Source organism: Dipteris shenzhenensis, chromosome 17 (genome assembly GCF_047967505.1).
Source record: "Dipteris shenzhenensis isolate YYH24624 ecotype China chromosome 17, Dip_SZ_1.0, whole genome shotgun sequence".
Classification (NCBI taxonomy): Eukaryota; Viridiplantae; Streptophyta; class Polypodiopsida; order Gleicheniales; family Dipteridaceae; genus Dipteris; species Dipteris shenzhenensis.
Window position 1 is genome coordinate 7,222,444 of NC_141612.1, and position 16,252 is coordinate 7,238,695.

Here is a 16,252-nt window from a genome sequence, read left to right on the forward strand (position 1 = left end):
CTCTTTTTGAGTCCAAAATTCCCCTAATGGGCTGGCATATCTCAGGATTGTGGCTAGCACACAAATGATGAGAAGAGACTTCACTTGGGGGATGGTGGTCTAGCTGATAGAGGGAGGGCGCACCTTCTTGATTGACCCTGTCTCACCGACATATAGGATAGATGGACCCTGTCTCACCACCATACAAAATAGATGGACATATAGGATGGATTGACCCTATCTCACCGACATACAGGATAGATGGACAATAGGTTTTCTTGATAGAGATTCATGATGCATCTCAAACCTCCCAATCACGCCCTCTACCTCTACCAGAGGATTATGTGTGGGAGACAGTATCCAACATTATTTCTTGGAATATCTAGGTCGCTTGGTGTAGTCGGGTGATGGGAGGCCAACCAGTTTCCTCGACGGCTACCTTGGTAGCCATCTAGTAGGACATCATCTTCACTTTGCACACCATTTGGGAGCGTTGTACTCTAGGTTTGAGAGCAGTAGCAAGAGCGCTTCTGCTAGGCATGGCCAGCAAAAATCTTCTACACCCTTTCCGCGAGGGGCATTTACTGGATGTATAGACCACCATCGTGGTTGCTAGCTCCTATCTCGAAATCTCTCTACGCGGTGACCCATTAGATCTGAAAACAGGTGGCATTCCTATAGCTGGCAACCTATTTTTTCTTTATTTTTCATCAATAGCTCCTTTCGGAAGATGCTTGTATGGCAAGCATTGATAGAATTATCTTTTTTTGGGGGGGGCAAAATGGTAAACACCATTATTCAGCCATCTATGTTAAAAATGGTTGAACTATTGAATGACAAAAAATAACTTGCAAGAAGTTTTGAAGCTTAGCTTAAAAACATACACTCACTCTCTTGAAAATATTTTGGAATGTATGGTGTAATACTATAATAATGACTTTAATGAAGGTGTTGTGCCCAAATAGAAATGATGCCTTACATGTCATTTGGAACAAACATCATGCAAAACTTCCATGTGAAAGGACCTGAAAATATGTAGATGGCATTGAACTTTAGAGTGTCAAAGAACTGGAAAAGAAATGGACCGCTTGTATATATACAGTTAGAAAATTATGAAGAAATGTTTATATATTAGACGAAAGTTGATCTAGACTTCCTCGAAAAAAAATCATTTGTTAGTTCATATTAAAGAATATAAACACATTTACTAAGCTTAAGGGCATGTACAGGTCAAATTGAATTCATGCAAAATTTTGTAGTAAGAACTTCTGAAATATCGAGCAATCAAGCAACAATCAAATAGTAACCTGTATTACTTGCAAACAGCCTCTTTTTAAAAAATTTGTAGCATTTTCATTCTAAAATTTATACCTTTTTTGTATCCATCCTTTACTCACGAATAATGATAACGTGATTGCATAATTTTTTTGAAACATTTCCTAAGTCTTAAACTTGATACCACTAATATTGATGTGCTGGATCCAAAAAAAAGGGTTGCTAGGACATAATTCTTTGTAAGTGTAAATCTTGATTACTTTTTGGCCAAGAGGAATTTAGGGATTTAAAACCTTTGTTGTATCCACGCTTTACTCAAGAATAGTGATGAAAACCTGACATCACATTTTTTTAAAACACATTTCCTGAGCCTTAAACTTGATGCAACTAATATTGATGAGCTAGATCCAAAAAATAGTGGTTGCTAGGACATAATTGTTTGCAAGTGTAAATCTTGATTACTTCTGGGCCAAGATCAGTTTCTCTTCATTTTGCCTTAGGTACTTACAACAACACATACATGCATGGAGATCTACACAACACTGCCAAACATGCATTCGAGGAATGTGATTAGTTTAGCTCCTATGTGCTAAATCTCTCACCTGTGTCTATGTGCAAATAGTGTGGTATAGTGAAGGGAGAATTGTGACTTGTACTGATGTGCTGACTCGAGCAAGAAATCAATGTAGCATGAATACATACTACTTCAACTTGAGTTTTTTTTTTCATCTCACCTTGTTTATAAAATGGATTGGTCCTCCATAGTAGATATTACTTTGGCTTGTGTTAATTTTTCACCTCACCTTGCATCCAAAAAATGGATTGTTTCTCATAGACCATGCATTGCAAAATGGTGAATTTTTCAAGATTATGTAACACCACTAGTTGTAGACCTTTGAAAAATGGGCTTAAATATGTTTGGGGTGAAAAGTGAATGTGCACCTCATTTTGCTCTTGCTAGACGTAATACTTCATGATTTACAGCTTGTTGGACACCATGCAATCTCGTGATGGTTTTGGAAACATGAAGGTGGTAATATTTAATGATTTGATGGTTTTGGAAACATGAAGGTGGTAATATTTAACGATTTGCGACTTCTTGGTCACTATGCAATCCCCTATTATTTTGTCTTGAAATTTTAATCTATTTGTGAGCAAACCCATGCCTATTGAGCCTTTTCTTTGATGTTTTGGGAGGCTTCATCATATGTAAAGATACCCTTGTATTGTTTCATCATCACCAAATCAGCTCTTAATGGGGGCTTCAATGTCATCTTTATGATTGCATGGGGCTAACTTTCACTTATGGATGTAAAGGCATCTTAGCTCTTTTGATGAGTTGCAAGGACTTTTTTGGAATCGAAACTATTGAAGATAGTTTAAATACATTGTTTGTTTTGATACCTTGTGCAATGATGAAGTTGGGATTCTCAAGTTCCACTATGCATCCATATTTGTTGAATATAACCTCCATGTTTTTTTTTGTTATTTTTTTAAAAAGAAAAGAAAAGGTTATGAGCTATTACGAGGATAGAGAATATATATGCCATGTGTGATGCATGCATCATTGTTTAAAGATGTGATCTTGATTCACTGGGGGGAAAAAAGATGTGTTCTTGATCCATTCTATCTTATGAAATGCATCATCACCCATCACATTTCATCCTCTATGGTTCTTGCTAGGGTGAACTTATGAGAACATTTCCCTCTCTAGTGTCATGTAGTTCTTGCACTAAAGTCAAACCACATGTGTCTTCAGCTTTATGAATCTAAATTGCTAGCTTCTCCGAAAGAGCACGTTGTGAAATGAGGATGTTATAATGGTTATACTATTGAGAGTTTCCCTCATCATAGATTGTGTGGACGGTCTTTGTTGATTTCCTCAAGGAGGATTTCTAAATGTGTTGAACTAGCCATTGGCTAAGTCTCTAACTTTTTTGGATTGTGGTTCCTAATGTCTTGGATGCCAAAATAATTGCAGTTTCCTCTACCCTTGGGATTCCATTCCTTCTCTAAGCAGAAGGACCCCATGGTGTTGCCTTGATGAAGATACAGATGGGATACAATGCACATTTCCCCTTTATTGTTGGACGATTGGCCATTTTTTTGCCTTTGGTCCTATGGAATCCTCCTCCTTTTGTTGAAAAGGCATGGTGATAACTCTTGGAATCAGTGTTAACACCTCTTCTCATGCTCTTACATGGCAATATTTGACATGAGCTCACCTCTTCTGGTATGCTCTTATATAAGCATGTTTGACATGAGCTCCAAGGAAGGTGGGCTCACTTAAGTTATATTCATTTGATTTTGTAATAGAATGTTCATGGACGTGTTGCCTTTGAAATGGCTTCATACATGCAGGTAATGTTTGCTCCTAAAGAACAGGTATGCTAACATTTGTAACATCAAAATTAAGGATATTCAATGCTAGTTGTCTCTTCTTCATCTTTGTGATTTCCCACAACTCTTGAGCTAGAAGATATTGACCATCTTTGAACTTCTAACTCCATGGTCTAGTTTGTTGTTTATAGTCTCATGGTACTTCAAATTCCATGATCTAGTTGGTTGTTATGGTCACGTGGTAAAACTATCTTGAAATACGTGATCCAACTACAATGTGAATCACCGACTTTGACATTGCCCATGGCCAAGGTATTGATAGGGAACTAGATATGTGAATGTGAGTAGTAATAATAGAACCAAATGGTCTGAGTTTGCATGGAACTAGCTGGGTGGTCAGGCAAGGGACTTAATTGGCTTGTGCACAAATATTTCTACTTCTTCAAGCTTAAGAACACCCAAGCAAAGTGATTTTGGGTACCCTTTCTTGTCCTTTTGCATTGCACACTTGCTACCACTTCTAGAATGTAGCTTTCTTTCAATGGGCGAGCATGTGTGGTTCCAAATATAGCATGACTTACTCTTAGGATTGTCAAGAACAATGAGGAGCATAGGTTCATCAAGATTGCCCCAATTGAGGTGGTGAGATGCCATGGATTGCCACTGAGTATCACCTCAAATAGGGATTTTTGTTTTCAAAGTTATTTCTAGAAAACTCTATGGAAAAAATTGGCACCTCTGTGCTTGGGGGAGCCACTCTTAAAAATCATGTAACACTCACAAGTAAGCACACATTTAAAATACAAAAACATATACAATTTTGTATTGTTTTGTATAACTATTTTCCCCTATTTCATACATATACATGTTGCAATTTTAAAGAGTTCCTTTGTACATATGCATATATAATTATGTTAGAACAATACATAAAAATCCCTCCTCTTCGTAAATGGCATGATAAGTCTCAAAATTTGAAAATCCTCTCCATTAATGAATCTACTGTGTTACTTGTTGTATAGAGTGACTCTCCAAGCCAAGATGTTATTTAGCATGGGATAGAAAGGTGGTCAGATAGAGGTGCCTAAGCAATATGCTATGGTGTATTGTAGGAGCATCCTAAGCACAAGCAAAGTTGATTAAGATAGTAGCCAGAATATGTCCATAAGATTGTCACCATTGTACATCCTCTATGGGACAAACCTTAGTATGCTGCAAAGATATTGACTATGATGAGAGGCAAAAAGAAAAGTGCAGCTATTGTAGGACAGTTTTCTTTTAATGACCAACTTGCTTACACAGATATTATACCTCAAGAAAAGGCCTAGTGCAAAGCTTTTAAAATATATCTTACCAAAAGACATCATGTCATCATGAGCTACTACCATAGGCATATCCTTGTGAAGAGGAGTCGGGAAACTACGACGAGATACGAGGAGCCATAGGATGCATAATTGCTTGTACTCCGTCTCACTAGACTTGAGTATGGCTGGAAACAATGGGCATATCCTTGGGAAGAGGAGTCGAGAGACTAGTTGCTAGGATCATACATGCATCTCCTAGTTTTGGGAAATACATAAAGCATAATTGCTTGTACTCCGTCTCTCTTACTACTAGACTTGACTATGGGTGGCATGTAGCCTCGCATAGTTAAGTGTCAATGCCCACATGGCCTTAACTCCATAAATCATGGAGCAAGAGGAGAAAGATCTCTAGAGGTCAAGTGATCCAAAAGAGTTGAAAAAAGCAAACTAGACTACATAGAACTAAGAGTACATCATGGTTTGTAGTGCTCTTTAATGAAGGGGGGAAAAGGGCTAATTTAGAGGCCTTTTAGGTGGGAAATATGGAGGGTCCCCATCCCCCCCTCCTTGTACACTTTCGATGTGATATCTAATCCTATCTACTGCCACCTCCTTCCTCCTACGTGATGTGTTGCCTACACTTTGTCTCCCAATCTCTCTCTATCTTTCTCTTCCCCTCACCCTTTTCTCTCTCTTCCTCTCCCTCTACCCCTTCTCTCTCTCTCTCTCTCTCTCTCTCTCTCTCTCTCTCTCTCTCTCTCCTCCTTCCTCTCCCCTACCCTCTTCCCCTTTTCTACCATCTTTGGCCCTTCATCAAATCTGCCCCTTCCCCTTCCTTACATTGATGCAAGAGCCCTCTCTTCTGCCGGTTGGTTTCATGGAGCAACATCACACTTTGTCCATCATTGTAGAGAGTCGGAAGAACATCAAAGAGAAATTTTGAATTCATGGCGCCAACTCGCATAACTTCAAGTGGATTGAAAGATCACTCCAACGACGTTCACTAGGTCAACACGTTTGTCAACGACAAACGCACAGGGATTAGACACACTCGGCAAATCCACAACATCAGCATGGACTTATATGCTTTTTGTCACTCAGCTTTGTCCACAAGGGTGGCTCTGTAACTTTGCATGGTATTGCAACCCCTAAATTACCTATCATTTCAACAAGGAAGCTGGCTAGGGAGCTTAAGAGAGAGTGTGCCATCTATGTGCTAAATGTGTCAGTATCTTAGGAGGGTAGCATTCCCCATGTTGAGGATTGTGATATGCAAAAATTGCTCTCACAATTTGCAGATGTGTTTGCTGATATGCCTTCACAATTACCCCCAAGGAGAGATGTAGATCATGCCATAGTCCTGGAGCCTGGCAGTAAGCCAATTAATAAGGCTCAGTACTTCCTCTCTAAGGTAGAACGGGAGGAAGTGGCATTAGGAAAAAAGGGAGCTCATTTTGGGGCCCTGTAAGAAATTCACTATTTTCTCTTTTCTCTCTCTACAAAAGCAAGAAAATATGGATACTTGCGTGAGAAATGTCAGTGTGAAAAGGAATAAATATATTCTTTCACATGCTTTACATTCAATGTTCATATAAGAGCAACACTTTTCTGTGCAGAATTTGGTGATTCTGACACCGCAGACGCGTCCGAAACGGCCCAAAACCCCAAGAACGGCACTGGAAACGCTGGAATCGGACATCCGGAGACCCAGAAACAGCCAAAAAAGGCCGAAAAGTGAGATTTGCAGCAAAATGCGATCTGGCACCTTTTGAAATTTCAAAAGTGCCATATCGCATTTTGCTGCAAATCGCGTTTTTCGGCCTTTTTTGGCCGTTTCCGGACCTCCGGAAGTGCCATATCGCATTTTGCTGCAAATCGCGTTTTTCGACCTTTTTTTGCCGTTTCCGGGCCTCCGGATGTCCGATTCCAACGTTTCCAGTGCCGTTCTTGGGGTTTTGGGCCGTTCCGGACGCGTCTGCGGTGTCAGAATCATCAAATTCTGCACAGAAAATAAATTTTTTAAAGATTCAAATCAGATCACCTCATTAATGTGACATGTTTCTACGAACATATAGTACTATTTCTTTTTCTTATTTTCATCTTCTTTTGTTGAATTTTCAACGTTACGTTGGCCCACTCCTAATTGGTTGAGAGCCTATTTTCTCTCTCTTCTAAAAGGCCCCAAAATGAGCTCCCTTTTTTCCTAATGCAACACAGGTAGGAGAATTGCTCGGGAAGAATTTTATCTCATAACACTTCTCCTTTTGCATACCCAATACTTTTGGTAAAGAAGAAAAGACGGTTCATACCGCATGTGAATTGACTATAGAGACTTGAACAAGGCCACTATCAAGAACATGTTTCCAATCTCCAAGATAGATGCCCTATTGGATGAACTCAAGGGTGCTCAATTTTTCACTAAAACTGATTTGAGGTCAGGCTACCATCAAATCAGCAGATAGAAGGAGATGAGCACAAGACAACCTTTTGCACTGAGAGAGGTTTATATGAGTTCAAAGTGATGCCTTTTGGATTGACCAATGCACCAGCTACTTTCCAGGCACTCATGAACAAGATTTTGCCACCCCTTCTTTACAAATGTGTGCTGGTATTTTTTTATGACATCCTCATTTACATGAAGGATAAGCAGGAACACATCAGACATGTCAAGCAGGTGCTGGGACTTCTGAGGTTGCACCAGCTTAATGCTAAAGCCAAGAAGTGCACTTTCATGGCAGAAGAGATTCAGTATCTTGGTCATATTGTGAGCGGGATGGAATTCGAGTGGATCCAGCCAAGGTCAAATGCGTAAGGGAGTGGCCACAATCACAGAATCCCACCCAACTCATAGGCTTTTTGGGTCTTCCTTCTTTTTACAAGAGATCTATGAACATTTTGCCAAGAGGGCAAGCCCCTCTCACTGACTTGTCAAAACAGGGTGCTTTCAAGTGGTCGGAAGAAGCACAACTCAGTTTTGAGGACCTCAAAGATGCCTTGAGTAATGCGCCTATACTCGTATACCCGGATTTCTCACGGCCCTTCATCATAGAGACAGATGCAAGTGGCAAAAGCCTAGGGGCTGTTCTGAGACAAGAGCATAGAGTTATAGCTTTCGAGAGCAGGAAATTTGAGGCCAAGGAATTGAACTATCCTCTTTATTATCAAGAAATGTTGGCTATCCTACATGCTTTCGAGAAATGGCACCACTACTTGTATGGTGGCAAGATTAAGGTTAAGACAGATCATAGGACATTCAAGTACTTTCTTATGCAGAGCAATTCGTCCAATGCCTTGTCTAGAATGTGGGCTTGTAGTTTATCTGCCATTTCCACCATCTATCAAGAGTGGATTGTCCCACATACATGCTGCCCGCCATGAAAGATAACCATCAAGTTTTGAGCACGAGTGCTGGCATATAAGGCCTCCACCCATGCCACACAATGCCTTTCCCAACCTGGCCAAGGGATAGGCCAACCAGCAAGATTCTTCCACCGAAACTCAATACCAACATCACCACGAACCTGTGAAGCACTCATACCAACATGACCATGCATAACATCCAGCACAACATGAATGTCATCGCCTTGCCAAGGTAATACATAACTCCTCTGATCATGACACATCACACTTACATCATGAGGCTGGCTCATCTCCACATAAGCCACAACCTTTGAGGTCAACTCCACACACATAGATCCCTGGGTTCACCCAACTCATTATCTAAAACCAGAGACTCCTCAACAGGCTCCACTGCCTCATCTGAGTCATCAACACAATCCAAGAGCACATAAGCATCCCCCCCACCTGAAGAATGCTCATAGAAAAGACCTGAAAGACACTCACCCACTGCCACATCACCACACAGACTGCTATGTATCATGTCTTCACTAAAAGCTTCACCCTCACTCACATTTTTCATCAAAGCATCTGAGCCTCTTCGCCATGCACATTTAGAGTGTCATCTTGGACACTTGGCATATCCCTCACTTGCTCACATACATACATATGATCACTCTCCCTTTCATCAACCTTCGGCTCATCTTCTCTACTGCATGGTTTTGTGTATACATAGGCATCCGGGTCCAATACTCCACACACAAGATCGAGACCATGAAAAATACATTTTTTATTAGTATCACCAACCACACATGCAAAATCCGACAGGGCATCATCGAGTATAGCATCTAACTCATCGTCAATCATACTATCACTATCATCCGGTATAACCAGCAGGCAAGTGTGTGCACTCTTCTCCAAGGAAACCGATGCCAACATATCATCCAATGCATCATCAAGAATGCAATTCAGCTCACCATCATCTTGCAAACATTGTACCTTATCCTCATCACACACAAGGATGTTCAAATGCATACAATAAACTCCTGCTGAATTTTCTTGACATGACTCATGACTTGTGACTGTGGAGGAATCTCTGGCACTGCATCTTGGCTATCCAACTCAAAGGGAAAGCCAACCAGCAGGCATTCACAAGGCTCCTCTAGCCTCTCATTCTCAATAGTCCCCTGAGTCATGGGCTCAGCAATGGCATCATCATTCTCATCATCAAACAAATCATGAAATGCACCATCATAAACATCCTCATACTGAATACATGCATCTAAAACAATTGTTGCCTCGGATATTGAATTATTTACTACACCTATGGATGTAAGATCCGGAACAACATCAACTTCATTATTCTTGACCATATGCTCTTTCTTCCCTTCCTCAGACTTCATATTTGTTCTGCATCTTCTAGCATAGTTCTTCCTCTTTAAGATGGCATGTTCTTGACAACATGCATGGTACACTGCCTCTGCATACGTTTGACACCACTTTTGCAACAATTGTCCTGCAGCTTGTCTGGACAAAACCAACCAACTGCAGCAATCATGCACATGATCTACCTCATCAAAGAAAAAAAGATAATTATACCAACAATCTTCAAACCTGATTATGAAGTCATTAACGGGCTTATCCCTTTCTTGGATTAGATCCTCCACTACCAACCATGCCTTATATATGTCTTCATCCATTTTAAAACTTTTAATTAGAGCTTTGGTAAGCAATCTCCAGCTACACTTGACCTCATCAGCCAAACCTCAGTACCATGAAAGAGCATAATCCTCCAACCCTTATGCAGGAAAAATTGCTCTAGCCTCATCATCTATAGAGTCACATTATTTGGTCTTAACATGTCTAACAAAGGCATACACATCCTCATGACCAAGAGTAGTGGTTTCTCAATCTCAACCCCAGTCACAGCTTCAAGGTAATTACATGCATCAATTCACCATCTTAAACCTCCTCCCTGCTTCATTACTGATCAGCTCACATGCATCTGAAAAGCCTTCCAAATCCCTCAAGTCAACTCTAGAAATCATCACCTTCGGTGTAGCTATCGCAGAAGGGCAGCTGGCCTCATTTCTGCCACTCAACAATCGTGATTCCGAAGAAAGCAACAATGGTAGCGATGGCTATGATTGCAACGATTTGGAAGATTTGCTCCTTAAAGGAATCCTAGTCGGAAGGAGGATCCAGGACATGGCCGGTAGACATTCATCAAGGTGTCAATGTCCAATCTTTCATTGTAGATGTTCATCACGCCAAGTGGCTATTGCCCTTGGTCCCTGAAAATCTCTGCTCCATGATAGCTCCGGCCATTTGCTCCAACAAGGGAAATCGCACAAGGCCAACCACAATACCTACGTATCGAGGCCGACCTAGAAGCTACAGTGAAGATGTCTGACATTGAGATGTCGGCCGACAGGGAGTCAAAAACCTTTGTGAAGGTGAAGGACAGCATGGAGTGCTTGGAATCTTCCAGATGCGTGGCTGTTGATACTGATGCGAGGGTGGATTCCATGGCGTGCCCTAGGGTTTCATGTTCAGATGGTTGCTGTAATTCAAAAGGGGATAGTACAAGATTGCATAGGTTATTGGTATGTGCCTCGATGAGGTGCACGGCTTGCTTTCAGAGCAAGGCAGTACAATGATCTGGTACATACTTGATGTTCTTATTAAGCCTTTATAGCATGCTATGGAGAGAATCTGCTCTTCATATGTCTCAAGTAATGTGAGATTGGAAGAAATGGGCCTTCTTCGAAGGCAAAAGTGGAAGTGTGGGTGCTTCTTCAAATCTCGGACACTGATTGCTGGAAGGTGATGGACAAGGTGTACTGAAGCGAGAAGAGTACTTGCTTGAGAGCTCTGTGAGAGTTCGTGGTCCAGCTTATCTGGAGATATTCTTGGGATTTCATTTCTCGAGATGGTTCTTTTGTTGCTGACCTTGCCAAAGGAAGGATGGGTTGAAACAGACCCTCAGAGCATGGTGCCTTGAAGACTCCAAGTTGTTCACTCATTATGAGGGGGACAACTAGAAGATCGTGGTGCCTTGATTACTCGAGTTCAAAGGCGGGAACGTGAATAAAGTTGGTGGTGCCATCAGGTGCTACTATGGATGGACCTGTGTACCAGGTTGGTTTGCTTGTGCAGGACCGGACCTGGAGGAGCAGGAGCCACTGGTTGAGATAACTTGAGAAGACATGAACTCGACACCGGATTGTTCCAGAGGGTTCCATCATGGGAGCTGCTGGGGCAATGTCATCGACGTGCTAGCATCGGGCCGAGATGTGTCAGTGAGAGGGGGTATTGGAAAGGTCACCTCCCCATCTGTAAGCCCCCAAATGAGGAGAGCGTGGGGGAGGGAGACCCAGGGCAGGATATGCCCAGAGAAGAGAGAGAGAGGGGAGGCTGCCACATGGGCAGCACCTCACAAGAGGAGTCATGACGGCTGCATCAGATGGAGCTGAAAGACAGGAGCAGATAGCTATGCGCTCAGCAGGAGGGATCTGGCTTGGAAAGGCGGATTTGGAGCAGCAGACATGGCGGGGGATACCAGATGTGAAGGCGCCTATAAGGCGGGTGTCCAACAGGGCCTGGCAACAGCACAACAGATGGCAGGGAAAGGGAGGGGCTGCAGTGCGCAGCACCTTCCTTTATAGGGCCACAATGCAAATCTATGACATCTTCTTCCTCCCTCATTTTGAGGGAGAGATCTTCCAGATTTGCATATATATTTTGGCTATGGAAATGTCTTCTATCCCCCACCAAAAATGAATGCACAATGCCACCTATGTCAGTCCAACTCTGTCCTGGCATCTTCCATGCTTGTTCTTTCACTCTCATGGCCCTTGTTCTCTTCCTCCTGCATGTGAGCATCTGCATAGATGTTACACATCAAGACATAAGCTGCAGCATCCTTTTCATCCAATTGCACTGCATGTTCAAAGGCCAGTCTTGCAAGCTCCACATTACCCCACTTTTGACAAGCACCCAACACCGTATGCCACACCACAAGATTTGGACGGAATGGCATCTTCTTCACCATCTCTATTGCCCTGTCTAATTGGCCTGCACGGCCAAGGAGATCAACCATGCAAATGTAATGCTCGATAGTTGGAGTGATGTTATACTCTTTGCTCATGGCCTCAAAGTACATATGGCCCTTATCCACAAGACCCGTGTGGCTGCATACATTCAGAACAAAAGCGAATGTGACACTGTCTGGCCTTATCCCTTCTCCTCTCATTTTCTCAAACATATAAAACACAATTTTGCTTTCTCCTAGCTGGGCATATCCTGCAATTAGTCCATTCCACAAGACAACATCTCGAACTGTCAGCTTATCGAACGCTTCCCACGCTTTTGCAAGCAAGCCACATTTGGCATATACATCCACTAAAGTGCTGCCAACAACAAGATCTCTTTCCAGCCCCTTTCTAGCAATTTCAGTGTGTATTTTTTGGCCCTTGTCTATGGCCCCTATAATGCCACAAGCTTTCAAGCTGCAAACAAATGTGACAGCATCTGCAGGGAGACCCTTCAGTTGCATCTGTTCAAAACAGTTGAGTGCTTCGTCACCAAGCCCATTCTCCATATATCCTGCAATTAATGCAGTCCACGAGACTGCATCTCGAACTGGCATTTTGTCAAACGCTTCCTGTGCTTTTGCGAATGAGCCACATTTGCCATACATATCAACTAAGGCATTGCCAACAAAAAGATCTTTTTCCAGACCCTTGCTGGCAATCTTGGCATGTATTTCTCTGCCCTTGTCAATGGCTCCAATACTGCCACATGCTTTCAAGATGCAAACAAATGTGACAACATCTGGAGAGAGACCCTCAATTTGCATCTGTTGGAAGCATTTAAGCGCTTCCTCACCAAGCCCCTGCTCAGCATATCCTGCGATTAATGCATTCCACGAGGCCACCTGTTGAACAGGCAGCTTGTCAAACGCTTCCCTTGCTTTTGCAAGTGAGCCACATTTGACATACATATCTACCAAGGTGTTGCCAACAAAAATATCTCTTTCCAGCCCCTTCCTGGCAATCTTGGTGTGTATTTCTCGGCCCTTGTCTCTGGCTCCTATGCTTGCACAAGCTTTCAAGCTGTAAATAAACGTGACAGCATCAGGAGAGAGACCCCTTAGTTGCATTTGTTCAAAACATTTCAGTGCTTCTTCACCAAGTCCCTGCTCAGCATATCCTGCAATCAGTACATTCCATGCGACCTCATTTCGAACTGGTAGCTTGTCAAATGCTTCCCGTGCTTTTGTAAGCAAGCCACACTTGGCATACATATCCACCAAGGTGTTGCCAACAAAAAGATCTCTTTCCATCCCCTTTCTTGCCATCTCAGCATGTATTTCTTGGCCCTTGTCTATGGCTCCTATGCTACCACAAGCTTTCAAGCTGCAAACAAATGTGACAGCATTAGGAGAGAAACCCTCCTGTTGCATCTGTTCAAAACAGTTCAGGGCTTCCTCACCAAACCCATACTCGGCATATCCCGCAATCAATGCATTCCATGAGACCTCATTTTGAACTGGCATCTTGTCAAACACTTCCCGTGCTTCTCCAAGCAAGCCACATTTGGCATACATATCCACCAAGGTGCTGCCAATGAAAAGATCTCTTTCCAACCCCTTTTTGGTGATCTTGGTGTGTATCTCTCGGCCCTTGTCTATGGCTCTTAGGTTTCCACAAGATTTCAAGCTGCAAACAAATGTGACAGCATCTGGAGAGAGACCCTCCAGCTGCATCTGTTCGAAACAGTTCAGGGCTTCCTCACCAAGCTCCTGCTCGGCATATCCTGCCATCAGTGCGTTCCAGGAAACAACATCTCGAACTGGCAGCTGGTCAAATGCTTCCTGCGCTTTTGCAGGCAAGCCACATTTGGCATACATGTCCACCAAGGTACTGCCAATAAAAATATCTATTTCCAACCCTTTTCTGGCAATATCTGAGTGTATATCTCGGCCTCTTTCTGCATCTTTCAGCCTTGCACAAGCCTTCAGTAGGGCCACGAAGGTATACTTGCTAGGATGTACAGAATCCACTTGCATTTTCTGGTAGAGGTTGAGGGCATGCTGTGATTCACCACATTCAATATAACCCATCATGAGAGCAGTCCAAGAATATACATTCCGATCAACCAACTTGTTAAAAACGTGCCTAGCATCGCGCATGCTGCCAACTTGGGCCAACATTGGGACGAGGTAGTTTCCAATTGATCTATGATCTTCCAGCCCCTTTGTGCACAGGTAGGCATACAAGCGCTTGGTATACGCTAGACTTTTGCTTGTTCTGCATTTCTGCAAGATGCACGTAAGATTGTGAACAGAAGGCAGCTGGGGCTCCAGTTCTACTGACGTTACTACCTCCTCTAAGCTCACCGTATCCCAGCCAGTCATCTCTGTGATTTTAATGCATTTGCCTTGCCACAATTCTCCACCAAGCTAGCAGCCAACCAATTGGACTGTGAATCTCCGCTCCTCACCACTCCACTAAGTCCAAGCAGGTAGGTATTAAGTGCAATTTTCTTATTGATAAATCTATCCTACAAAGTCTTACATCGAAGAGATTTCACACATACTTACGATAATAGAGGTTGGTACCAAAGCGGACTCTTCTGCTCCACACAGGGAACAGAAAGCAGGAAGTGTAGGTCATTGACTTCAACATAATACCAAGCCTCTCTTGAATCTGTGGAAGTCAGCTTCAGGTGACGGTAGCAAGCCAATTGATGAACGTGAGGTTGGTTGAAATCCCATTTGCCACAATTTCTGGGTTCAAGAATTTGAAGGTGGAGACTTGAGATTTCTTAGTGTAGTCCAAAAATTCTTTCCTCGAAGGGGAAGATTTTTCCTTCACTTATCCTCTCTACCACATGGCCTAGGTCCCTCTATGTAGCAAAAGCCTTGAGGAAAGATTCTGAAGTTGGCGATGGTGTCATAGAAAGAAGGTGTGAAGATGGAGACTTGCTTCTATTCAGGTCGAGTCAATGCCTGGCAGTCCGTTGTAGTGGTCATAGAGCAAGAGCTGTGGTTGTTTCTGAGTTGTGTGTGCTTGTGTTGCTACGTAGACATTTTTGACTTGGCAAAAAAGTTCGACCTGCATATGTTCCTCGATGAGGTCCTCGACTCCTATGCCGAGCTCTTTGTTGTCGGCCCTTTTGGGTCCCCCAAGATCCATCTGTGTTCTGCTAGCATGCAAACTAGAAGAGTCACTCACCAAAATTCTTGTGCAAGAACCAACTGTGTTACATAAGTTGATTGCTGAAAAGCAAGCAATCAAGAGCGTTTGAAAGGACACTTGGTTTAACGAGAGCTCAGCTTTTCGTTTCATGCCTACCTAAAGAGATTTATCTGTCCTCGTTTTGCTAATCTTACAATAGACCTTTCATTTATCAAGCATCATCTTCCGGGAAAACGTCCCTAGACCAATCACAGCTTCAAGTAGAAATCACAACCTCATTAAGTATCTCAAAGTTCAACATGTTGTTGTGAGAAAAATTCAAACCTTGATAGTGGTTCACACTCCAATGCATTCACAAGGCTCAAGTTCTCGGCCAACCAATCATTTTTTGGGTCTTCTCAACCACCTTCATGCGACCCCTCTCTTAGTCTGCGTAGCATCTCTCTGTTTCCTCCACCACCTTCTTCAAGCGAGATCCAAAATTTAAAGCCTTTCTTTTTTCATAGCTTGGGTAGCAAGCTCATATCTTTCAGCTCTCAGCTCATCTTGCTCAACTTGCTCTCCTTCCACCCTTTTCATGGCAAACATGAGCTTCTTCTCTTTTAACCTCAAATGGTAATGTCTCCTCTTCCTTAGAGGTCTTTCACTTTGTTTCTCTTGGGTGGCCCTTCTTTCCACTGTTGTAAGTTGTAAGCTCTTTTCTCATGGTGTTCCAATCCATTTGCATTGCTTTCTTAGGCTCCCCCCCCCCATGTGTTAACACCTCCTACTCCCTTCTGTTCCTTATTCTTCCACCTTCTTTCTTATCCCCCCTTA

At 42.6% G+C, this 16,252-nt stretch overlaps 2 protein-coding genes across 2 annotated transcripts; both read right to left on the minus strand.

Annotated features, from left to right (window-relative positions):
• Positions 1-9,256: 9,256 nt before the first annotated feature.
• Positions 9,257-15,806, minus strand: LOC147891611 (uncharacterized). The gene is made up of 2 exons (XM_087388005.1): positions 15,761-15,806; positions 9,257-9,758 (listed from the first exon to the last, which is right to left on the minus strand). The coding sequence occupies exon 2, from the start codon at positions 9,632-9,634 to the stop codon at positions 9,257-9,259; it is 378 nt and encodes a 125-aa protein (XP_087244131.1). The 5' UTR covers positions 9,635-9,758; positions 15,761-15,806.
• Positions 12,034-15,277, minus strand: LOC147891612 (pentatricopeptide repeat-containing protein At3g09040, mitochondrial-like). Its single transcript, XM_087388466.1, has one exon. The coding sequence runs from the start codon at positions 14,650-14,652 to the stop codon at positions 12,034-12,036; it is 2,619 nt and encodes an 872-aa protein (XP_087244592.1). The 5' UTR covers positions 14,653-15,277.
• Positions 15,807-16,252: the final 446 nt, after the last annotated feature.